Below are 24,559 nucleotides of genomic sequence, written 5' to 3'. Positions count from 1 at the left end.
TGCGATGTGAATTTTTATTAGTCCGAATAAGTTTGAAGTTTTCAGAAATAATAGAAAAATTTCAGCCTCTTCTGTCTCAAGCCACTCTCTTGGGACGATGACCTCTGCTGGTCCCGGTCACGTGCCGAGGTCATAGCGAGGGCAACCACCGATAGTGTCTCAACCCTTGCACTTGTGCACTTCATTTACTTCCTCCGCTACCCCGGACCCTTTTTGACAGGAATTGGACTCTTTTTCAACATCATGGTCATCCTTTATCTTCTCTGGCAGACAGATATTAAAATCAAACAGACTTATGTCCGCAAACCCAAAATGGACGTCTATGAACGAGGTTTAGTTAAATGGAAACGAGACCACGAGTCACTGTGGGACAGCTACTGTGCAGATTTAACTAACAAGGAGAAGTTACGAAGACGAGAACTAGAGGAGCTTCGAGATCAAAGCGCCGGGCATCGCGATGTCGGGGAAGGTCTCCTGGACAACAGTCTCAGTGACCAGCCGGACGACAACAATGCCCGTCAGAACGACAGCAGCGGTCGGCGGGACCAACTGCGACAAGCTGCTGAAAATGTTCTATTGAGAACGCCTATTCGCTCGAAATCGTCATGTGGCAGTTTAAGTTTCTCTGCTGATGAACACGAAAAAAGCTTGGAAGCAACTTGTTGATTTTGTTTACTTTAGTTCCTGCTGAAATGTAGAGTTTACTATCGATCATTGCTTTTGGTATCGCTTTATATCTTAATTTTACCATGTTTTTCTACGTGAATCTGTTCATAATATACATATATTATCTTCTATTTTGTTCCTATTGAGTAACCTATTATCAAAATGAAACTGTGAAAACGCCAGTTTCAGCCAAATTAGGACACAGTCAGTTGTAAACCAAATAAATATCCGAAGATTTCTCAAACACTTTTGAATGTTTTGAGTAAAAAACTGCGTTTTTGGCAGGTACAATCCCCACGAAATTAGTATATATTGGCAGCGAAGATTTCATTGGAAAAACTGAAGAGTCCAAAATTTTAATTCAGCAAACATAGAGAAGAGCTGCTAAAATGAAACCATCAGAATGCTCTTTATTGTTTCCCTTGCATTTAATATTGTTTGACAATTGGTAGTACAGAAGAAAAGTGTGTAACAAAGTTTTGATTAGAGAAAACACACGAGTCTCAAGTTTAACAAGCTTGCTCGTATTTGGGCGAACACTGATGGTTCCGACAGCTTTTCTTAGGTCTTCAAAGTAGCCTTCGCCGAAAAAAAAATTGAATTGTTTTTCAAAAAAAAAATGAAAAAAATTATCAGAAGTTTTTGAAAAAAAATTTATCAGAACTTTTTGGGATTTTTTTATCAACCCCCTACACGCCATATAAAATACAAAAAGATAGGTTTCGCTCCCAGTGATGTATAATTTATGATAAATAGTCTACTTTAACCAAGTTGGAACTATTTCTAAGACGACTAAATCGACGCCTACGCGTTGACAGCGCGAAATGTATCACGCGTTAATTGTTCCAAATTGGGTATATTAGCAGTCTTTAAACCACTAAAATTTTACAAAAATGAATCACAGGTGAATTATATTTTTTATAGTGAGCTTAAAACAATAAGGTTGATTGTAAAAAAAAATGTCGAAACTTGTCCGGAAAAAAATACCCCGAGCACAAATTGAATTTTTATCCCATTTTTAAAAGAAAGTCGTGCAATATTTATATGCTTGAAACAATTTATCATTAGACCAAATTCTGTGATTGAAACAATGGTTTTTGAAAAATACCTGCATCATTTAAAATACTGATTCCCACAATTGCAATATAAGAAGATAACAGTTGTTTTATTGTTTTCTATGAAACTTAGTAGATTCGAAACAGATTAAAACAAAATAAATTGATTGACTAAATTTTGATGTGTTTTTAGTTGCGCTTTTCAAAAAACGTCCAGAATATTCATGCTCAGTTTGGATTTTTTCATTTCTGAACGGGATTTTATAATTTTTTTCTTCTGTGCAAATTTTGAAAAAAATCAATTGTGATCGTTTTTCAGAAAACTGAATGGGGTTTTTAAAATTAACCAATTTGTTCAATTTAGAACAAAAACGCGCAACCTTTTTGTGCTATCAGCAGGTAAGTGGCTATTTAAGCCGTCCTAGGAATTGTTCCGAAAGGAATTAGGGCAAGCTATTCAGCTTTATCAGCACGTTACTTTATCGGCATCAATTTATACATTAGTTAATGCGTGCGGGGATAAAACGTTCAGAAAAAAAATTAAAACAAAACAAAAAAATTTTTAGTTTTCAATGAAAAACTGATTCATAGACGTCATAGGGCTGTAGAAAAATTCAGGTGTTGCCTAAATACGAGCCATCCTGTAATCATCAGAAGTTAAAAGTCAACACATAAATGAAAATAGCATCAAAAAGCCAGCTAATCAGTTCCATTAGATGCAGAATGACAATGAATCGGAGGTGCAGAAAAGTTGCGAAAATTATAAAAGCATTTATTCATTCACATTCTTTTGTCAAATTATTTAGTTAGCGTTATATTTTTTGGAGAATTAAAACAGCAATCAAAAAATTTTCGGCTTCACTTTGACATGTAAATGTCATTTACCTGCGAGAAAATCATGAGTTTTATACGTTGAATGCAATTCAAAAAATATTACAAATACGAATATAAGACAATTGCGATTCAAACTTAATGCAAAAAATGGAATCTCCGAAAAATTTTAGCTGCTCTTTGATGACCAGTCGTTTGAACTATGAGGAAAAATTCGAGAAAAGTTATTTACTGATTATCTAGATAAACATCGATTTAAGCCTGTATTCTGCTTCAATTTTACAACGATCACAAAAATGCTACAATTTCAGCTTTTTTTGTAATTTTTTGCTTAAAGATGCGTGGAAACTCATTAGGTCAAAAATATGGCAAATTTTGCGGAATACGCGGCGACAAATTTTGAGAACTTAATTTGTCACCACATTTTTTGTTCGATTTATATTCGGTTGGTTTCTGATTAGATCAAAAGTTACTAGTGGTTCTGTCAAGGGTTATAACTTGTTTTGTTTTCGTTCAAAAAATTTTGAATTTTTTTACACAGCAACTGTTTAACTCACAAAAGATTTGTTTTATTTAATGTATGATAAATAATTGGTCTCAACTTGAAAAACTTACTTTTGATTATTTGTTATGGATTATGATGGTTCAAAACTGTCAATTTGGCCAATTTGGGATAATTAACGTGCAATATTTCCTGTTCTTTCAACCACCGTAAGCGAAGAAATAAATCGTTCCGAATTGAATTGAAGCTAATCATTTGATCATTTTATCAGATTACAAGACGCTAATGATGTTTTTTGTTCCTAACGACGTAGCTTTTGAAGGGATAAAATAGAGAGAAAAAAAACTTTGTTAATTTTCTGAATTTAAAAACAAAACCTGCGACCATAAAACATGACAAAATTGAAATTTAAGATTAAACAAGGCTGTTCGTATCGAGGCAAAGCCTTGAATATTTCAACTGCTTTTTGTTATCTCTGAAGCAATGTTCGGTTTAGAAAAAATCTTAATACGACTTCGGAGGGAAAAGAAAAAAAACTTTTGAGTTTTTTTGGAAACCATGCCTGCAAACGCTATAGCTGGCCCAATTTAGTTTAAAATCATCAAGCAAAAGCGTTCATTCTGAGCAAATTATCAGGGAGAAATATATGTTAGAGGGGATGCATTACGTGAAAAAATCTTACCTTTTTATTATTAGTTTGCACTAGCTTTTTTAGTGTACGTTTTTAGCGTTTTTCTCTAAAATACCAAGTTATAGCTTGGATGCAAATTATTACACAAAACTGAAAATTTTCGCCTCTGAATTCCATTACAACTGATTCTAAGGCTTCAGACAAATCACAGTGGATTGCCCAAATTTTTGTTACTACAGAGACAAAGTTCATATTCAAAAGACAATAAAAAAGATCCAATATATGTGGGGAGATACAGTGAAATCAAACTGAGAAACGCAAGAGAAAATAGCAGAATAGAAAAATTCATAGATTGTGGCGCATTTTATGTATAATCCACATGCAAAAAATTAATACTCAATTTGGAATACTGATAGTAGATAAAAACTAATGCTGAAAAAAACTACGAGTTTTCTTGGACAGTAATTTGACAAACTTTTAGAAGCTTCGGTCGTGAATCCAAATCACAACTAAAAACGCCTTTTATCATGCCTCAGCCCATTCTCTCAAAACGCGCATTCAATTTTTGTAATCTTTGGAAGTTACAAAATAAACTGTCTTTAAAAATGTTCACGATGCTTACACTCTATCAAACAAAAAACATGCTAGTTCAAAATTGTTCTTAAAATTTGACTTAAAAATTTTACTTAATCTAAATAGTAAGTGATTTACAAATTTTGAAAAAATACACTGATAAACATGATATATAATCACTAGAGGTTCAGCTGAAAATTTTCTTTCCTTGACTATTTTGTCTAGACCGAATTGGGTAACCTATGTGCTCTATAACCAGAAAAAAAATATTGCGCATTACAAAAAATAACTACAAATTTTGAAATTTAAAGTATACTTATTTTACATTTCATTGATCCGTTTTGTAAGGAATAATTTTGAGATTAGAGTTCAGATTTGATTACTTTTTTGTTTTATTTGCTTCCAATTGAAACGAATATTTTTTTATGGTATACTAATTACAGTTTTTTTTCTAAAAACATTAACGCTTTATAGCCAAAAAAATTTAAAAAGAAGTTGCAACCAATCAAATAAAGATCTCTTATTTTATGGATCAGGTTGTTTATATACTGTTTAGGTTCAATAGAAATTTTTTTGCTGAAATTCATTTTGAAATTATTTAGACAAATATATCGTGTCTGTAGTCGTACAGTGATTAATTTTTTTGATATTTTAGGTTGATTTAGTTTTTGATTTCTATTAATTTTTTTGTTCTAGTTGTATTAGTTGATTTGTCCAAATTTTGATTTGAAATAAAGTATCACTTGGTTATCTGCATATCCCCGTCCTTCCAATGCGGAAAAAATTATTCAACAAACCGATTGAACAAATATTTTGTGATTTTCGTTTTGTCGTTACATTTGTTTTTTTTTGCGCCAAACTCACATTGATTCAAGGAAAACTGTAGTAGTCGCAAATTATCAGAGCGTTTTCAGTGGCAACTGCGTATACCAATGTACCATTATATTCATTTGTTGCTTGTATAAACTGCTTGTAAAATCTAATGAAAACAGATAAACTGAGAAAAACCTGTTTGACTCAAAAATGAAAATGATTGGACTCGTTGTTTCGTTGTTTTTAAAATGTCCGAAGGTAAAATTTTGATCCAAGTTTTTTCCCAGTTACTTACCTAGCAGCAACTTTAACTTTGTGCTTTTTTGTAAGCTAGAACAGTGGAGTGGCAGCCAGCCATCTCTAGTTAATGTATATTTAACTAATTTTTTAGGGACACAAACTTATGAAATCCCATTGTTTGTTGCAAAATCCAAAATAAAATCTGCGTAAAACTTTAAGTTTGTACAAGAAACTGATAATTTTTTTCGGTAAAATTTTCCCAAACAATTTTTTATTACCATAAGTCACTTAGATAGGTCTAGAAACTCCCAAACAATTTTTCAATATCATAAGTTCCTGAATTAGGTCTAGAATTACAAATCTAGAAGTGGCTTGTCTCCTTCTTCGAAAAAAAGTATTTTTTCAGTTTTGAGATATTTGTGATAAATTGCTTTGCTTCTTGTCTGGTTTCAAATAATAGTCAACTGTTTAAGACTGCACAGATGACCATTTATTTTAAACAAGACAAGAAGCAAAGCAGTTTATCACAAATGTCTCAAAATTGATTAATACTTTTTCTTTTGATAAATTTTATAAAAATTACTGTTTTGAAATTCAGTTGATAACTCTGCACAGTTTGCGAGAAAAAAAATGTTCAATACCTATGCAATTAACTGAACTGTTTCAGTTTCTGAGCTGTTTTTTCAATAAACGGCTTCAACAGCTTTCACATACTCACAAAAAAATTTTTTTGGGTTGTTCAGTTATGTTAAAATTTTGTGTCTTTAGTTTGTTTTGAAATTCTTTTTTAATTTACAAACCCAGTTTTTTGCCTCCATTTTTTTCGCCCCTAAAATATTCCCATTAGAAATTGAAGTTAGTAGTTTGCGTTTCTTAGCAATGGCATTTTGATTTTATTTTGCCGTCCATTTTTTTGTAATATAGCTTTGTGTTTTGTTTCTGTTGCTGCAGAAATTCAAATTTTTCATTGGTACCAATTACACTACTTTTAAACTTACTTTAATTAATTATAGGTAAAAACCAAATGACACTGATTTTTAATTCTTGTTATTCCATTTTTTATAACGTTTATCGTAAAATTCTTCCGTTGCACAATTTTTGTTTAGCCAATATCAATCAAAAACATTTTTAGGGAAAACCCGTTTATTTTCAATTTGTTCAGATATCTTTTCCATATCCAGCAACTCTAAATTTTAGTGAGCTAATCTAATTTTATTTTTATTATTTTTTGTGGCGCTGCTGATATATTTTCGTGAAATTCTTCGCGTACTATATGTTTATTTTTAGAATCAATTTTTCATTCAAACAATTGGCTCAAACAATGCAGGGCTCACAAAAATGAGTCAATTCAAACCAGGCGACTTGTAAACTGTAGTTAGAAACTGTTTCTGCTGTTTGTTAAAAATAGTCGAGACATTAAAAAATTGAAATTCCTTTGAGGTTGTACATTTGAAAAGTGTTATGATTTTGCGCTCCTCAGTAAAATGAAAAATGGTTACTCCCCCAGCCCTATAGCTTATTAGTCTTTCGCTTTTTTTTCTCAAAACAGTGTTAATTTTTTTGCGGACCATTTTTATCGCGAATAGTTGAGATAACTGAATCATCAGAAAACATCTTTGGTGTTTTCAGAAGTCCTTGAGATGTTTTTTTTTCAGTTTTCATTTACTTAAGATGCAAAAAACTCAGATGTATGAGCAAAGCATGCTTCACTCTGCTTTTGATTTTTACTTGGCTTTTGAAAAAATTAAAATTGAGAAAAAGGTAGCAATTAGATTTTAGAGACCAAATCTCTCAACTTGAGAGTTCGGCAAAAAATGCTTTGCTCTTCCCGCCTCATATTTTTTTTCGAATTATAGAATTGTGTTTGAATAACCTAACCCATGTCTGGATTCAGTGGAAAATGCTCCAATCAGACAGGCTGTTTTCGCCAGCATTACGAGGCCAATTTTGTGTCTGTATATTCCTGGATTCCAGAGACAAATCTTTAAACATGATAAAACTTTGTCGGAACGATTAAAAAATGAGACAACAAAAGAAGAACAAAGGATTACATCCTTGTTGCGGATTCCGCTTACAATTCACAAAATACACAGTTTGGCCTCGTAATGAGAATTTGCCGGTGGTTTTTTTGTGCGAATTTAAGCCGATAGCTCAGCAGAAATCGGTGCACTAACTTTCAGCTAATATTTTGATACTGTGATTTTATTGTTCCAAAGTTGGCCAGGATATACATTTTAATCAAATCTATCATAGTTGATGGAGGATAGCTGTGATCAGACTTGAAGTAATTTATAGAAGCTTCAAACTCTTTGTGTTTGAAGCTTCTATAAAACAAGAATTGAAGGGGTGTTTTTGTTTTAGTTGTTGTTATTGTTATGATGAGTTCCTATTGTAATAGTTTTTCCTTTTCGAGAATTACAACATTTCAAATCATAACAATGTATTTTAGGATCCTAAATGATTGAGATTTTGCGCAATGTCTTATCATAATTTTTCTTAATAGAAAACTCTGCGTTAAAAGGTTATTTTCAAACATCGAATTTTTCAAACTTGTCAAATGTTTTTTTTTGATCACCTGATTGTACTGCTTTCCATCACTGTGAATGTTAAGTTAAAGTTTAGTAGTTTTCAGTCGATTGATAAAACTTAGTATAGGCAGCACAGAATTACTTAGGTTGTTGAAAATTGAAAAAATGTACTTTTATCTTATAAGAAAAGTTGTACCAACTAGTCAGCAGAGTAGCATGATTGGGCGCATGATTATACTGTTTTAGAACAGTAATGATTGTTAGTAATGAAACAATTTTATTTGTACTGTTGATAGCAGTAACTTAGTATTGTCAGCGCGCGCTCCATCAAGACTAGTTGGTATTGTCACCGCAGGCGATTTTAGATAAGTCAAATGGGGGACCCTTTGGAAAAGTTTGGCAGCCACTATTAAAAAAAAGCTGTCGCCCTCCGCAAATCCTGCTCGTAAATCCGAGGAACGTCAGACAAACTGCGTTTTTTGACGTGAAAACGTTTGAAAATTTTGGAAAAAATCTCAAAATAGATGCTCTTGCTATGTAAATAAAGCAACAGATCAACAGGACACAAGACGACATTACATTAGGACGACAAATGAGAATTAAAACATTTAAATTGAACTGTTCGAACTTCAGCGAAATTAAGTTATCAGAAATTGCGTCAATACTTTTACGTCAAGTAAAAAAATTGACGCAATTATTGTTACCGGTTAGATAGAAAAAAATGATCAAAAACTGCTATTTAAATTTAGCGCAGTAGGTAAAATAATATTGAATTACAAAGATTTACAATTAACAATAATACAGATACAAATTATTAATTTCACATTCGATTTCTAAAAAATTATTGCAATTGTTTCATTAATAACTGAAATTCAAAGAATTTAAACTAATTTGCGTTTAGCAACAATATAAACCATCGGCGTATGGGCTACAAACATTAAAAGTTTTTTCATCAATTTAAGCAAATAAAAAGTTTCCGTTGTTTTGGCAAAATGAAAATTATTACTAACAGTTATCTAATTCGAGTTCGAGCTATCTTTTAACTAATTATAGCCCACACTAAATGAAGTTTTATAACAAAAATGTTACATAAATATAGTTAGCAATCGTTCGTCTCCGCATTGAGTTGAAGTTTTACCGCACTTTCTGAAAGTTTGGCTGCGGTGTCCGGGATTCGAACCCTTCTTGACTTTGGGCCCCAGTCGCTTGTTGGTTTCAAAAGGGGACGCCAGTCCCACTTGTTCAGAGCCAGTTTGACCAGCCCGACAGCCGGTACAATGAGCACGACACAGAAACCCATCCCCAAGCCCAACATCGAAGTGTACTCGGGAAACACTCGGCCTGAAAGGACGTGATCAAGTTTGGCAACAATCATTGTTTTATGCAATGAGATTCTTCAATGATTCGATGAATAGCATTTATTCTGCATTACATTATCCCAAAAAGGCTGTTCAACTCTCGAATGCTAACTGAAGTAATATCAATCAATAACATTCACATCCTTGAAATGTCTCTTGCCTGACTATAAGGATTCTTAATTTTTCACCAACTTTTGCTTATGTACTTTTCAGGTTCCATAAAGATTACGCAGTGTCATAGACTAATTGACTATATAATAATTACTAAAAGATTCAATTAACGGAAGTTGGCGAAGAAAAACCAAATGCTTACCCTGGTATGCCATCTGAGTTGATCCCCCACTCTTAAGAAAGAGAGATACGAGTATGAACACAATCAAAGAGGGCGTGACCACACACCACATGGCCTGGAAGTAGCGACTCGGAGGCTTCCCTAGCATCTCTGCAATGTCCATACTGAATTTATTATACCCATACATGTATGCAAATACGACACTTTCTGTGAAACACACGATTAGCAGTCCGAAAATAGCGAAGTAGGTGTCGATTATTGTGACTAGAAACATCCCCCCTTGGGTTACGAAAATAAGCCCGGTCAGAAAAAATAGCATCGATACTACAGCTGTTATATGCATTTTGTATTTGTGCAGTCGGTTCGGGTATGAGTCTACGACAGCGCAGATGAGAGCTTCCAACATTCCAAACTCGCTGTCAAGTCCGAGAATGATTATCATGAAGAAAAATATAAACGACCAAAATTGGGCAAACGGCATTTGAGCGAGAGCTGCGGGGTAAGTTTCGAACGCGACTGTTATCCCAGTTGACGCAATATTCTCTATCGGCGAATTGTAGGAATACGAGAGAAATCCGAGAATACTAAAAACAACAAAACCACCAAAGAAACTCGTGAAAGCCGAGACCATAGTCACTAAAATGGCGTCTTTTTGAATGTTGTGGTTGAAGTCGTTAAAACTTGCAAAGGTCAAAAGTCCGCCCCATCCTGGACCCATAGAGTAAAACACTTGCTGGAAAGCGTCAGCCCAGACATTTAAATCACTCAGTTTTGCGAAATCGGGCGTGAGGTACTTTCGAATCCCAACCATGGCTCCCTCGAGTGTAATTCCCCTGATAAACAGTATGAATAAAATAAAGTAAGGGAATGTAGCGGTGAAATAAACAACTTTTCCGGTGGATTTGATTCCCTTGACAACACAGAGGAAAGTGACAACCCAGATGAAAGCGAGAGCCAGCGCCAGTTTCCATTGGATGTGTCCGAAGTCCCACAGACCCGAGGAGAGATCGAGGACATCGTTGACCAGGTAGCTGGTTGCAGGGGTAATATAGGACACATTGCTCCATATTTTGACCCTAAAATGAGATATCTTGTTAAGTATAAAAAAATCGTGGTTTATTTTCGACTGCTTGTTCTTATCGTTCAAAATGCTTCTTTCAACTTACGCCAAACTTTCGTTTGTTTTAGCTCTGCATAGTTTTTTGAAAGCAAAATATAGGAGCGTTTAGTGATTAATAAGCAGGTAGAAATTTAATGCCACAAACTTTTATTTCAACTAGAAAAACAAACTTTAACTTTTAAGTTGAAAGTTGTTCTGGTCATATTTGGGTGTCAAAAATTATTTGTGCTCCGATAAACGTTTTATGCAACAACTACAATCTTTGGGCTCAACTTTCATTTAAAACTAAATTTCATGCTATTATACAAGAAATGAGTAAAAATAGTTGAAAAAAGAGAAAAAGATACTTCATAATTTTTAATAAGACCAATAATTCTTGGGTTTTTGTCCCGGTTTTCCAAGAAAGCAACAAAAAATTTACACTGGAGTGATTTTTTATTAATTCAGACAAAGTTTGGCGGTTGAAATAATTATTGTTAACGAAATTTTTTGAAAGGCCTATTAAAACATTGACTCCATGAGTTTAAATGTAGATTGAAATTTTACTCCGATGTGATATGCGTTGCGATATCAATTGAAAACAAATTGTAATTCAATACTGTATTCTGAATATTGAATTTAGATTTTCTCTTTTCTTGGTTTCTTATGTACTGAGAGATAGATCATTGGTAAGTACTCTGATCTCTCGCTTAATCTCAGTGTCAACACTTACGTATGACCTTGAGAATACCATAAAATAATGATTGAGCACCAGAGGTTAGATGTACATACGTATAATAAATACTGCTACTGCAGTAGCGGTATGACACACCCCCCACGGTGAAAGAAATAAATTATACAACATCAGTAGGATAATTTATTTAAAGAGTTTAATTTACTCAGTTCAAAGAAAAGTTTTTGTTTTTCTGGTAATTGACGATTTTGGATTATGTATTTTTCAGTTTTCCTCCAGCTCGATTTCCCAACTCGGGTTCCAATCGACTCCCTCATCCAAGGTAGCATATCCGAATTTTCGCATAAATAGATGTCTTTCGAGTCGTCGCACTTTCGATTCTAATGGTCTGTCGTCCCGATCTTTAAAATCTCTCAGTTGGTTTCTGTATTGTCTAAGTGCCTCCTTTAGAAGACCTCTACCTGTAAGGTTTTCAGATATTTCTTTGATTGAATGTTTTATCGGATCTCCGAATCGTTTGGGTTCTTTGTTTTTTGTTTGTCTCGAACTTCGTCTAATACCTGACTCTTCTGCACTTGATTCGTCCGAGAATCCTTGTGGTGGTTCGAAGTTTGTGTCCAGTTCCGAGCTTTGTTGAGGATTTTCTCGAAGTTCATCCGCAACTCGCTACACTCCTCTTTTTAACAATTGGTCCGCGTACTTCTCCCATTCAGACGGTGCCAAATTTCGATTGTGAAATGTGTCCACGATATCTTCAAGAGGAGTGTGAGAGTCAATGCGTTTCAGTTTCGGACGCTGTTTTGCTTTCGGCGTAGAACTTGACTGAATTTTGGTATCTACTGTGTCTGATTCCGGCCTAGATGTTGCTTTCTCTTGCTCTGAGTTTGCTGCAGTCGCAGCTTGATTTGTCCCCTGTTGTTTCTTGCTTCGGCCTTTCTTTTCCTTTCCGCTCTTTTCCGGCTTGTTTGTGATATTTTCCTCAGTATTTAGTTTTGGTCCCACCAAATTGGGTTTTGCTCTTTTGACTGCAAGATTCAGGCCTCCCCCGGCTTCTGTTTCCTTTGAAGTGACTATTGTTTGGCTCCTCTGAAAGCGCTCTATCGGATTCATTGTATCAGCGATTTCCATTTCTCCTTGAAGTTCGTCCTCTGATCCCAGCTCCTCTAGTCGTTCTGGAGAGCTGACTCGCTTAAACTTTTTGGTAGGTTCTGACGATGGACTTTTACTCGTGCTTCGCTGGTTTTCTTGCGTCAGTACCGTTTTTGATTGAGCTATATCCGATTTCCTATAGATCGAACCGGCTGATGTCCTAATTGTTGAGTCCGTTTCTGAAACGATTTTCCCCTTTAGTGGCCTGGTTAAGGCTTGTCCGCTTTTCCGTAGAGGGTCCTTTCGAAGTATAGTCTTGGTTGGTGACTTGCATTGGTTTTCTATTTTGTCCTCCACAAATCCCTTCTCCCAAGAGTAGATCATTTCCTTTCGGAGATCGGGATTTAGTTGCCCTGTCTCGTCCACTAATTTCCGGATGTCATTTTTAGCCGCGTCCCTTCTTTCGTAGTTCCAGCGGGCGTTCGCTTCCAACAATTCCTTTAGGGCTTTGGCTCTTTCTTTGTCTCTGTCCGATGTCATCTGCTGCTTGTGCAGTGGGCTTGTATCCCTGCTCAGTTGTCCCTTGCGCACTATCTTTAGATTCTCTCTCGACTGATCAATTCTTCGTTTCATTTGAGAAGCAGTCAGTGCTGAGCGTTCCAAGTGTTGTTGGTCTAAAGAATCAGAATTATTTAAAAATTTATCCCTCACAATTTTAAATTCTGTTTTTGGTAGCCTGCCAAAATGTGCTTGGAACGGAGATACTTGAATTGTTTTCTGCTTGTTCCACCGTAAGTCTCTCATTATAATGCTGAGGCATAATTTGATTGATTTATTATTTTCATCGAGCATCATTACTCCCAGTCTTCTTTTTATTGTTTGAATTGTACGTTCAACCAAACCACAACCTCTGTGATCCCCCACCGGACAGAATTTTTGCTCGATATTGAGTTCCGAACAGAATTTTTTTAAAGTCTTTCCCTTAAATCCTGAAAATTGGTCCGATCGAATTGATTCAGGGACTCCATGTGTGTCGATATATGATCTCAAGAATTTTACTGTGCTCTTTCCACTTGTGGATTTTGTAACCTTCACTGATGGAAATTTTGAGAATCGATCAATAGCTACTAAAAGATAGATTTTTTTCCTTTTTGGTTTTCTATAGGCCCCGCGTAGTCTAGTTGTACCTCCTGTCCCGGCTGCGTGAGCAGTGGCAATGGTTTTGACGAATTTTTCGAAATAAGGTATTTTACATTCTTACCATATCTGGGACAACTACGACACACACTCCTCTGCCAAATTTACGATGTCCTTATTCATGTGTGGCCACCACAGATATTGCGCTGCTCCCAACATAGCCTCCTGACCTGGGTGTCCTCGATGGATTCGCTTCAGGACAGCTTGTCGTAGTTGAACTGGTACTGCTAGCCGATTATTCACCAAGATGCAGTCGTCCTGAACTGCCATCTGTGACCACAACGGATTTGTATAGGGTCCCATCAATTCGAATCCTTGTTTATCCTCTCTCTCTACCACTCTCCTGAGGCGGTCCATCCACGTGTCTTCTGTGGTCAATTCTGCTAGCAAGTTTTTGTCAAACAGTTTTGCGAGATTGTCCAGGGTCTCCACTTGTTGCTGCTTTTGCAGTCCTGTTTTTCCTAGTCCCTTTGGCGGTTGAATTGAGCACACTTCCTCGTCACTCTCCGCCTCTTCTGTGGTTGTCAGGTCTACTTCTATTACATTCACCTCACTGAGTTTTCGTTCCGTCGATGCGCTCGGTTTTGGCGATGTTGAACTTGATTCGTGTTCCAAGTTGTCCCTGACTTCTTGGGTATGAGCCACCAGTTCTCGATTTTCCTGAACATTGTTTTCTCCGCCTATTAACTGCCAGAATGAGAGCAGTCTTTGATCCGCTACTCGTTGTTGTTCCGGTTCCAACGACCATTTTACTCGTTGTGCATGACGTGTTTCGCTGTCTGAACTGTCCCTATTTTTTCTGCCTCCTCGTATTATTTTTCTCGTGCGTTGGACTGTCTCTGTGATCTCCTCCTCTTCCGAGAGTTCGTTATTGGTGGAAAGTGATCGGTTCCACTTTGGGTCCATTATGCTTTCTTCGCGCTCCTCATTCCGCCAGTCTTGTGGTGAGTTCGACCACCAGTCGTATGCTCTGTTTTTATTTTCTGACATCTCGATCCTTGAGTCTGTTTTTTCTATTTTGCTCGTTACTGGTCGTTTTTTGATTTTGCAATTATTTAAGACTGACTGTTTAGTGGGTTGATTTGACGAAAAAGTGATTTGTTTCTGTTGAACTGTTGTGATTAGCTGTTTTTGCAGTCGTGGAAACTGTTTTCTCTCGTTCCGGTCGAGCCTTGTTCGATTTTGACCGTTTTGGTTGCTATAGCAACCATTACTTGATGACTGTTTCGTAACATTCCTTCTAGAACATTCTAGAACGTTTTCGTTCCGGTTGAGCGATCTTGAGTCTTTAAGCCTACTGTTCCAGCAGTCGAACGCTTCATGAAAAGAGTTTATTGTCGCTACTACAAACTTTTCGTCTAATTCTGATTCGGGCCAGGGATCATTGAAAGGATCACGCGATAAATAATCAACTATGCCCATGTCCCTCCCCGGAATGTGAACTATGTTGAACTGATATGGCAGTAACCGGTCAACCCACCGGGTTAAACGTGATTGGTAGGTCTTGTTCGATTGATTAACATCCAATGCCGTTATAAGCGCTTTGTGGTCAGTTGCGATGGTAAATGGTTTCCCCAGAAGGTAGTGTTTATATCTATCTACTGCCCAAACAACTGCCAATAATTCCAACTCATTTGTTGAATATTTTTTTTCTTGGGCATTTAAGTATCGGGATGCGAACGAAATTGGGGCCCACAACCCTTCATCATTTTGTTGTTCTAAAGTAGCCCCTAGCCCATCATGGCTAGCATCGCATTTAACTCGTGTTTCACGATTTGCATCGTAATAATGCACTTTCGTAATATTTGCCACAGCTCCTTTTATAGCATTAAATGCTACTGTGTGAACATCCCCCCACTCGAATTTTTTCACCGGGAGTTTCATGTTTTTTAACTTTTTCTTTTGATTTTCTTCTTTAAGAAGTGGTCTTAATTTTTCAGTCAGACTAGCTACGTTAGGTATAAATTTAGCTAAGTGATTTATGCTTCCTAGAAATGACCTTAGTTGTTTTAGGGATTTCGGCTGGTTCAAGTTTACTACGGCTTCCGTTTTAGTGATTTTCGGTCTAACCCCTTCTTCTGAGAGATGGTGACCCAGCCAATTCACTTCTTGTTTAAAAAATTCACATTTTGAGAGTTTCAGTGCTAAGTTTTCCGCATCCAATTTCTTTAGTACTGCTTCTACTAAGTTTGCATGTTCGATTTCACTTCCCTTTGACACAATAAGTATGTCATCCAGAAAACAGAACGTGTTTTTAGCGTGATTGATGGTTCTATCCATAGCCTTTTGAAATTCAGCTGGCATATCTGCTAGACCGTAGAACCCTGTCAAGAATCTGTAAGTTCCAGTTGCTTTTCCACCCACAATGTTAAAATTGTATTGTCTAGCTGTATCAGCAGCCAATTTTAGTTGACTGTACGCATATTTCAAATCTAACACCGAAAAATATAGCGTACCCTTTTTGTTTTCAGTTACAATCTGGCTTACCCCATCAATAAGTTCATCTACATTCGGCATTTGGTATTTGTTTTTGAACAATTGTCTATTGATTGATTTTGCATCCATTGCCAATTTTATTGAGTCGTCCTTCTTTACTGTTATCACAATCGGGGCGATAAAGCAATCACTTGTACATTTATCAAGTTTTGTTATATGACCTTCTGTCAATAACTTCTCAATTTCTTTTTCGACCTTATCTTGTATGTGAATTGGAATTCTTCTCCCCTTTTCTTGAATCGGACATAGTGGGTATTTGAATTTTGAACTGGCAATGTGATTTTTTGAAATGCCTTGCTTTTCAAATAAGTTTTTAAATTTTGTGAAAAATTTTTCTTTCCAACCTTCTGACTGCTCGCACATGAGCACGTCGAACCTGGTGAGTTCTTTTGGCGCCGGTCTTTGTGTAGTCACTATTCCCACTTGTCCTTGCAGATCTAATCCCATGATGCATCTAGTTTTTCGTTCTGATACCAGAAAGGTTGCGCCCTTTACCTCCCAGCCCGCTGACCTCAGATTGGTTTTCAGGGCTCCCAGGATAATGATCGGTTGTTTGTTGTAATCCACGAATTTGGTTTGTCAGTTCAATTTGTCGGACGGTATGAATCTCACTTTGTTTGATTTATCCATGATTTCCTTTGTCGTTGCCCAGTTAAGAAATGAAACAGGACTTCCAGTGTCCACCCACTGTTAATTGAATTATCTGGTTATCTATTCGTACCATGGCTTTTAATGATTTTACGCGATTCAATGTTGGATCGCGAATAGAATCTATTTTCTGAACTCGTATCACTTTTCTGTTTGTGTTGTTTCTCATTTCGTTGATTCGATCTTTCACATATTTTGAAACTCGCTCATTTTCCGGTTGGTAGGTTTGTATTGACATAACTTCAAATTCACTACATGACCCAACACCTTCACTGATCTGGTCGCATTCCTCTACCGAACCTTCCGAATCTTCCGCAACTTCACTTACTTGTTGGGATCTGCACATTTTGGCTAAGTGATTTGGTTTACCACAGTGTTTACAATTCTTCCCCATCGCTGGACAGTTTTTTAGATGTCCCTGTTCAAACGTCCTTCCACATCTATTACATGGTTTTGTTTTCGTGTTTTGAGTTTTGTTATTATTCTGTCTGTTATTTGTTTCTCTTCTATTTGGAGTTTTGGTTTTCCCCCCCAAATTTCGAACTGCCATTACAGGTTCCTGTTTTATTCTCACACCCGATGTGTAATTGCTACTTGATCCTCCTGTAGCCGCAGCATTAGTGTTTTGGAATGCCATTGTGGTTAACTTGCTATGTTCGAATTTTATAGCCCTTTTTAGAACTTCCTCTGGATTCAGAGTTTCGAATGTCAACGTGTCCTGCAATGTCATGTTTTTCATTTTCGAGATGAACAAGTCTCGCACTATTTCATTTTCCAATGTCCCCAGTTCTGAACGAGCAGCTTGGGCAGTTAGTGCTGCGTGGAATGATTCTAGAGATTCTCCAGATTCTTGCATTCTCGTAAATAACTTGTATCTTTCGTATGTTACACATTTTACCTTTTGAAATGAGACTTCTGCCAACTCTGTTATTTCTCTGAACGTCATTTTCGATATTTCTGCGTGCGGATTCTTTTGTAGGAATCTCTTCTTTCCCTCTGTGCCCAAAGATAGAAATAATCGTGACACCAGTTTCTTTTGTACTTCGTTGTAGAAAACATTGTGTCCGACTCGTGGGCCTCTTGTTTTTCTTTCTTCGTTCTCCAATACTACTCTGTCGCTTGCTAATTTATCTCTAAGAATCCTAGCGTTTCTCGCATCTTAGTTCTCCCCTTCCCTGGGCGTTTCCGGGCGTGGTGGTGGTTCCTCTAATATGTCTTTTGGTTCTTCCAAAATAATCTCTGGGTTCACATTTTCTTTGACCGTAACCGCCATGAGAAATTGTTCGAACCAAATTTTGAATTGCCACGGAGGGTCTAGATTCGCTGATGCCCAAAATACCGGAATTCCCATATCCGTTCTGTTGTCTTGAGCTGCGAATCCTGCTGGCTGCGCCATGTGATATGCGTTGCGATATCAATTGAAAACAAGTTGTAATTCAATACTGTATTCTGAATATTGAGTTTAGATTTTCTCTTTTCTTGGTTTCTTATGTACTGAGAGATAGATCATTGGTAAGTACTCTGATCTCTCGCTTAACCTCAGTGCCAACACTTACGTATGACCTTGAGAATACCATAAAATAATGATTGAGCACCAGAGGTTAGATGTACATACGTATAATAAATACTGCTACTGCAGTAGCGGTATGACATCCGAACATTTTTTGAAAAATTCCTGGAATTGTAAATTGAAAATTTTTCCATGTTCTGAACTATTTTAAATTAGTTCAGAAAATGGCGAAATTGTCATTTTACAAAGCCATGAACTATTCAAAAGTTGTTCGGAGTCAAACGTCAATCTACATTTAAACTCATGGGGTCAATATTTTCATTGGCCTTTCAAAAACTTTAATTATGTCCATTTTGATGATTGTTTCTAAGGCTGCTGAAAACGTAACGCAAATTATTTACTCGTGGTGATTTAAATACAACGGTATCATCCCTCTATCAAAATACAACGGGATGAGGCAAATGACATTAGGCAAACTAAATTGAGGCAAGCCAGTTGATCATTTTAATTCCCTGTAGTACTCGATTTTAACTTTTAAAAATGATATTAACAGTCAGATTTATAGCTGAACAAAATCTCTGGGTCGTAAAATAATTGAGATCAGTTAAAGAGCAGTGCAAATTTTCAGAGTTTTGCGCTGATATACCAGCAGGTTTTTTGTAGTGACTCGACTTTCGAAGAAAAGATGGCATAGTTGTGCTCGGAGTTTTCTACTTCAAACGAGTTCAGATTTTAGCTAGCCAGTTTTAAATGGAGTTTTTAAAAAAATCTGAAACTTCTTGATGTTCTGAGCTTACAAATTAAATATTTCACCAGTGATTGTTTTTTCTATATTAAGGTGGTTTGAATGATGTCAACTTGGGTAATTTGAGACAATTCACAGTTTGGGTTAATTTTGTTCAATTACCGCGTGAGCAGAATTAAATTGGCTCAAAAATTGTTTCAGAAATCGCACCAATTTGATTTGAGGCAAGATATTTGGGACTAGCAAAACCATACTAGATGTAAATCACATCAATTTGTACTTTATGGGGATTTTGTTCGAAAAAAGTCTGAAAATCTTTTTCAAACTTTGTCATTTTCTAATTTGCTTAGGAAGATGACTAATTACAAGCACCTTTTGAGCTGTCGGAACATATACGGCAGTGCTTTGATACAGGTAACCTTACAACTTAAATTTTTGAATAGGCAGCCGCATTAATTAATAAACAACACTGCTCGTATATCAAGGCAAAGCCCTGAATGTGCCGACTGTCCCATAATTCACATCGAAGTTTTTGGGAAAAGAAAATATTGCAAACTTATCAATTTCGGACAATATCAAAGTGTAAGTTTTTGAGTCGTACGAAATTAATGCAACCAATTAGCTAGCCTCAATTCAATTGGGAACGATTTTCTTAATAATTCGCGTTACGTTCTCAGCATTATGAATTAACTCTTCAAAGCGCGCATAATTTAGTGCAGTTTATAGAAAATTTGGCAATTTTCAAACCCCCAGAACTTTACAAAAAATAATTGGAGATGAGATATCTTTTTGTTCCGACTTTCGATACAAAAGTAACGGAATATTTGTGCTCGGGGTGGGTTTTTTTTTTCTTCAGACAAATTTCGACTTTTTAACTAGCCTTTTTTGACGGAATTTTTTGATATCATTGAAAAGGTATTGTTGTCCTGAGCTTAAATTTGAAAAGATATTTCACCTGTGATCATTTTTTCTAAAGTTATGAAGGTTTGAAGATTGCCATTTTAGCCATTTTGACCAATTTGGGACAATCAACGATATAATTCGCGCTATTAACGCGTAAGCGGAGATTTAATCCGTCATATAAATCGTTCCAAATTGGTTGAACGAAGCTTATTTGGCATAATTGACTTGTTACAAGGAACGAAATCTATCTTTTTGTATTTTATATGGCGTGTGGGGGATGATTTTCATAAAAAATTTCAAAAAAAAATTTTAGCTTGATTTTATTTCATTTAATTTTTAAATGTTTTTACTGCTGCTCCATAAACCATAAAAGGCAGTCGGAACATTCAGGGCTTCGCCTTGATACGAGCAGTCTTGTTACATTTGAACTCAGGAAGGACTTGACTGAATACAAAAAATCACACCGAGCATGAATATTCCGTTTTCTTCGAAACTCGGAACAAAAATATCATCTAGATATACGCCAAAATGCCAAAAGCTATAGAATATTCTTGTACTTCCGATTTTCAAATTGACTGATTTTCTCGCTTTAAAGTCAAAATATGCATCCCAAATTATGATTGACTGACACAATTTTTGGAATTTTGGTCTTTCTGACACAAAGGATTCGTCTCATATCACACAGCTACTTCTGATGTTTTTCAATAGAAGGATACAACACAAAATGTTCTTCGGCAATCACAACAATTAAAGTTATGGTTTGTTTTTGTAGCCTCTAGTACATTTGTAAGTAATACTATCTTTGGGGCCTTTCTCAATGCATAACTTGATTTTTCTCAGAAGAAATTGATTATTTTTTTTTACCGATTATACCATAATCATATTCCAGTATACTATTTATGTAAGCTCAAATAGTTTATTTTCCAAATATTTTTTTTGCCATAAAACAGTAAAAAACACAATTCCTATATGTACAACGGGAAGCGCCAACAATTTCAACTGAAATGAAAACTGCGCTTTTTCATTAAAAGTTTGTTTATGGAGATTAGTCGAAAAAAGTTTCTGTCAAACTGCGCAAAAATCATCATGAATTGAATACTTCTTTGGTCGTTAAGTTTGTGATATTTGGTGATCTGCTTAAAAGATTCAGTTTTCCAGCAATTGAAAGAAAACGGTTGTGAAATTTGTGCAACAATGAGAAATGAAATTTCAAAAATTGACAAGTCCCACACAAAAATATGTTTTTGGTGCTTAAACATTTTATCTTATGGTTCTTATCAATCGGGCAATCGCCTTCAAACAATTCAAATAAATTATTCAATTTTTTCACATTCAATTTTTTGACAATCAATTTTTTTTACAATTGTTTGATTCTTTCCAGTTACTTCTTTCCAAGTTTTGTAAAGTCGAATTTGGAGTTGCACTAGATGTTCCGGCATTGATGAATGAAGAAAAGAATTCGAAAAAAAATTAGTGAAAAAAAGAGTTCGAGTTTTCCCTTTTCCTGTAAAACGAAATGGAATAATCATAATGAGAGGATCTAATAGCTAAGCAAATGAGAGTTTTTTCATTTCTGGACAGACAGTTTTTTAAATTTGTTTTGGAATCTGAATCTCAAAGAATCAGCATTTTGATACAATACCACGTCTGACTTCTTGGAATTTTTTGGGTTTCATTATGTTAGGCGGAAAAAAGCACTAGCTTTTTAAAAGTTCCTGCCCGTTATCATAGTTCTCTTATAACAAAAAAAGCCAATTTTTTTAACAAGCAGCACAGAATGTTCCGATAGTCTTAAAAAACACAAAAATTTTTTTTTTCAAATTAGTGTCATTTTTTCTGCGTGTTGTGATAAAAGGATCTGAACGAAAAATCAGAGCTTAGGAGTTTTCGACAGTCATAGTAATATAATCAATAGGGAAAACATTCTTTCAATTTTGTTTGCAGTGTTTCAAAAATTTCATCAAAATTTTAACCGGTTTTCTCAACACTCAGAAAAATTTAGGAACTTTTTTAATGTTGTTCAAATCACAACCAAAGGGCTTTAATGTGATATATCACTCAACTCACTCCAATGATGATTACTTGTGGTAGCTGAATTTTGGGCGGAAAACAAAAAAAAGAAGAAAATTAAAACTAAAACACACCTGAATACAAAGTTTCTCCCTATTTTTAAGCAGTCCGATTGAAAACAAATAAAAAAAATAAAAAAATCCAATTTTTCGTTTCTTTTTCCATTTTTGAACAAAGCTTCCTGATGTTATTTGATTTCGGAGTGTTATTTGGACGATTAACTATATTATAATGATTTAAGTGAATTTGTCTATCAATGAGAACTTAAGTTTCAATGAGTTTGATAGACAATCAATTTCATGATTACGTCAAGATCCTAAACTCTTAATCGTAATAGTAGTTTTTCTTTTTATTGGCTGATCCAAAAGTGTTCAGCTTAAAATGTGCACTTACTCGTCATTTCTGGGCTCCACGCATATTTGCTGTCCTTTCTGAATATCATTGGTCCAGATTGTGGGCGTAATCTCACCACAATGGCTCCAAGGCACCTCTCCGAAGGTCAAAGAGGCGAACATGTAATACACGCTGTAGCACATGATAACATTGTAGTAGAGAATCACTATCGCTGTCATGGTGCAAGCGCACACACCGATTCCAGAGAAAAGAGGACATACGGACCAGGCTGTGATTGGACCCTCACTGCTGAACTGACCCCAAGCTAGTTCCAGGAACATCAAAGGCATACCACAACAAGCCAGCGCAATGAAATAAGGAATCAGAAAAGCGCCGCCTCCGTTTTTGTAGCAGACATAAGGGAATCGAAATACATTCCCAACTCCAATTGAAAATCCGACAACTGCGAGGAAGAACTCGATTCTGTTCCCCCATTGACCGCGCTCTATTCGTTCTTCGGTCGTGTCAGGCTCATTCGTATTTGGTTGTTTCTCGATAGTCGTGTACGAACTTTTATCACTGGTTTTATTATTTTCGTTGTTGTCAGTCGTGCTTGTTATATCAAGCATAGCTGAGTTGCTGTGTAAAATTGCAATTCCGTTGTTGCAGTCTAAATTTTGGCCTTTGGGTTGCGGGTTTTCTGCATTGTTTGGGTTGTCCCCCATAGTTTGTTAATTGCCCACAGATATCTTGCCTGAGGTTTTTGTTTTCTTTCTTTGTCTTCGTTTGATCCGCAGGTATTTTAAATATAAGTCTTCGCGTGATCGGCGTGTTATTTAAACGAAGTTTTCATAGATCAGTGGTGAAATTAGTTGGGACAATAGCGGTTGCAACTCAATTTGACTGCTGAAAACATTAAAGGGTAAACGCTATCAAATTTGCAGTAATTGCCAGCCTAGGGGCATTAGGAAAAGTGTCTCTCCTTGTTTATATTGACTTCCATAATTGATTATCGCTTTTCACGATCAGTTTGGCAATCAAATCAGTCATGAAATTAAACGTTCGTCGTGGCGTAGCTTCAAGCTGACATTGATAAATGAAACTTTGAATTAATTGATGCATGCTAAATTTAAAAAAATATATTTTTCTCAAAAATAATTTATAAATAAGGAAAAAGTAGCCGGAAACTTAGTGAGCACATGTACATTTCAAGATTCGTTTCCTATTCTATTGATTTTTTTTTGCTGAATACAAAGTTTTGTCAAAACTAAAAAAATAACAAAAAACAGTTTTCTCATTGATATATTACTTTCAAAATATAAACTATCAGAACAAAAGCATTGCAGGAAGTTCTTCAAATAATAATGAGTTTTTCTTGAGCGATTATAAGTTTGACTTGCCTTTCTGTTTGCCGGGGTTATTTTGAACGGAAGGAAGTTGTAAAATTTGGACTCCGAATTAAAAAAAATTTTTTTGCACGGATCCTATTTCGACAAATTTTGTTTGGTGCAATAGTTGCAATAAACTTTTCATTAATTATTAACCAAACTTATATAAAATTCGATGCGGTCGGCTGAATTTCAACAGATTTTTAATAATTTGAATTCCTTCTTTAATCTGAGAACTCAGGTATATCTCGTAAAATAATTGTATCCGGGGATGGTGGAAATCCTTGTAGAGCCAATTGATTGTTCATACCTTCTGTTTAGTTGAGTACCTTCATTGAAATTGAAGTTAGCCCCCGTAAATTCTGCGTTTTGCTGCAGTTATCAATTTTGATAGCCATGTACCCCACTAAAATTTTTGCTTAGTTAATCCGTTGCTAATTAAAATTGGAATGTGGAATAATTACACTAGTTCAAAAAATTTTTGTTTTCGTACAAAACTTTATGAAATTCTCATAAAATTGTAGTTTATATAATGTGAGAGAAAATCTAAAAATCAACAGACAAGTTTGTGTAGAAAATAGCATTTTTGAACGGTTTTTCGAAGCGTACGACCATTTGACGTTTTGTAAGCTCTACCTCAACAATAGTAGAAATTGTCAACAAAGGCGCTTTTAGAACAAAATATTTACGATGTCTGGCCTTAAAATGAACGCTGTCAAGTAGTGCGAAAAGAAGCGATTTAGAGAAAGGACGCAAACCGAATTGAGAAGAAAAGTTCCCCCTCCCCACTTCATTCGCATGCTACTTAATTCATTCCCTGGTGGTCGGAGCAAAAACTGATGATCTGAGCCTCGTGAAATTTATAATCAACACCTTCCTAAACGAAACTCAATCAAGA

The 24,559-nt window shown here is 35.7% G+C and overlaps 3 protein-coding genes across 7 annotated transcripts in view; 2 read left to right on the top strand and 1 right to left on the bottom strand.

Annotated features, from left to right (window-relative positions):
- The window catches only part of LOC134839247 (uncharacterized), a 38,369-nt gene extending 37,603 nt beyond the window's left edge, over positions 1–766 (top strand). For all 5 annotated transcript variants that reach the window (XM_063854739.1, XM_063854738.1, XM_063854742.1 and 2 more), the window contains one exon: positions 66–766. In XM_063854739.1, coding sequence (XP_063710809.1) covers positions 66–666 — 601 coding nt within the window. In that variant the 3' untranslated portion in view covers positions 667–766. The remainder of the gene's footprint in view (positions 1–65) is intronic.
- The window catches only part of LOC134839524 (large ribosomal subunit protein uL11-like), a 359,274-nt gene that overhangs the window by 162,707 nt on the left and 172,008 nt on the right, over positions 1–24,559 (top strand). The gene's annotated exons all lie outside the window — the stretch shown is intronic.
- LOC134840344 (sodium-dependent proline transporter-like) lies at positions 8,871–23,935 on the bottom strand. The gene is made up of 4 exons (XM_063856106.1): positions 23,674–23,935; positions 22,334–23,179; positions 9,511–10,565; positions 8,871–9,180 (listed from the first exon to the last, which is right to left on the bottom strand). The coding sequence occupies exons 2-4, from the start codon at positions 22,996–22,998 to the stop codon at positions 8,939–8,941; spliced, it is 1,962 nt and encodes a 653-aa protein (XP_063712176.1). The 5' UTR covers positions 22,999–23,179; positions 23,674–23,935; the 3' UTR covers positions 8,871–8,938.

The sequence above is a fragment of the Symsagittifera roscoffensis genome, chromosome 2 (genome assembly GCF_963678635.1).
Source record: "Symsagittifera roscoffensis chromosome 2, txSymRosc1.1, whole genome shotgun sequence".
In the NCBI taxonomy this organism is placed as follows: Eukaryota; Metazoa; Xenacoelomorpha; order Acoela; family Convolutidae; genus Symsagittifera; species Symsagittifera roscoffensis.
Note: the sequence above shows the minus strand (reverse complement) of the source record. Positions and strands in the feature narration are given on the sequence as shown.

Bases quoted from the DNA above. Each gene is read 5' to 3' on its own strand.
- LOC134840344 (XM_063856106.1), bottom strand. From the start codon at position 22,998: ATGGGGGACAACCCAAACAATGCAGAAAACCCGCAACCCAAAGGCCAA. The intron at 10,566-22,333 runs GTAAGTGCACAT...ATCTCATTTTAG, and splicing joins GTGGAGCCCAGAAATGACGA to GGTCAAAATATGGAGCAATG. The intron at 9,181-9,510 runs GTAAGCATTTGG...ACGTCCTTTCAG, and splicing joins AACTCAGATGGCATACCAGG to GCCGAGTGTTTCCCGAGTAC.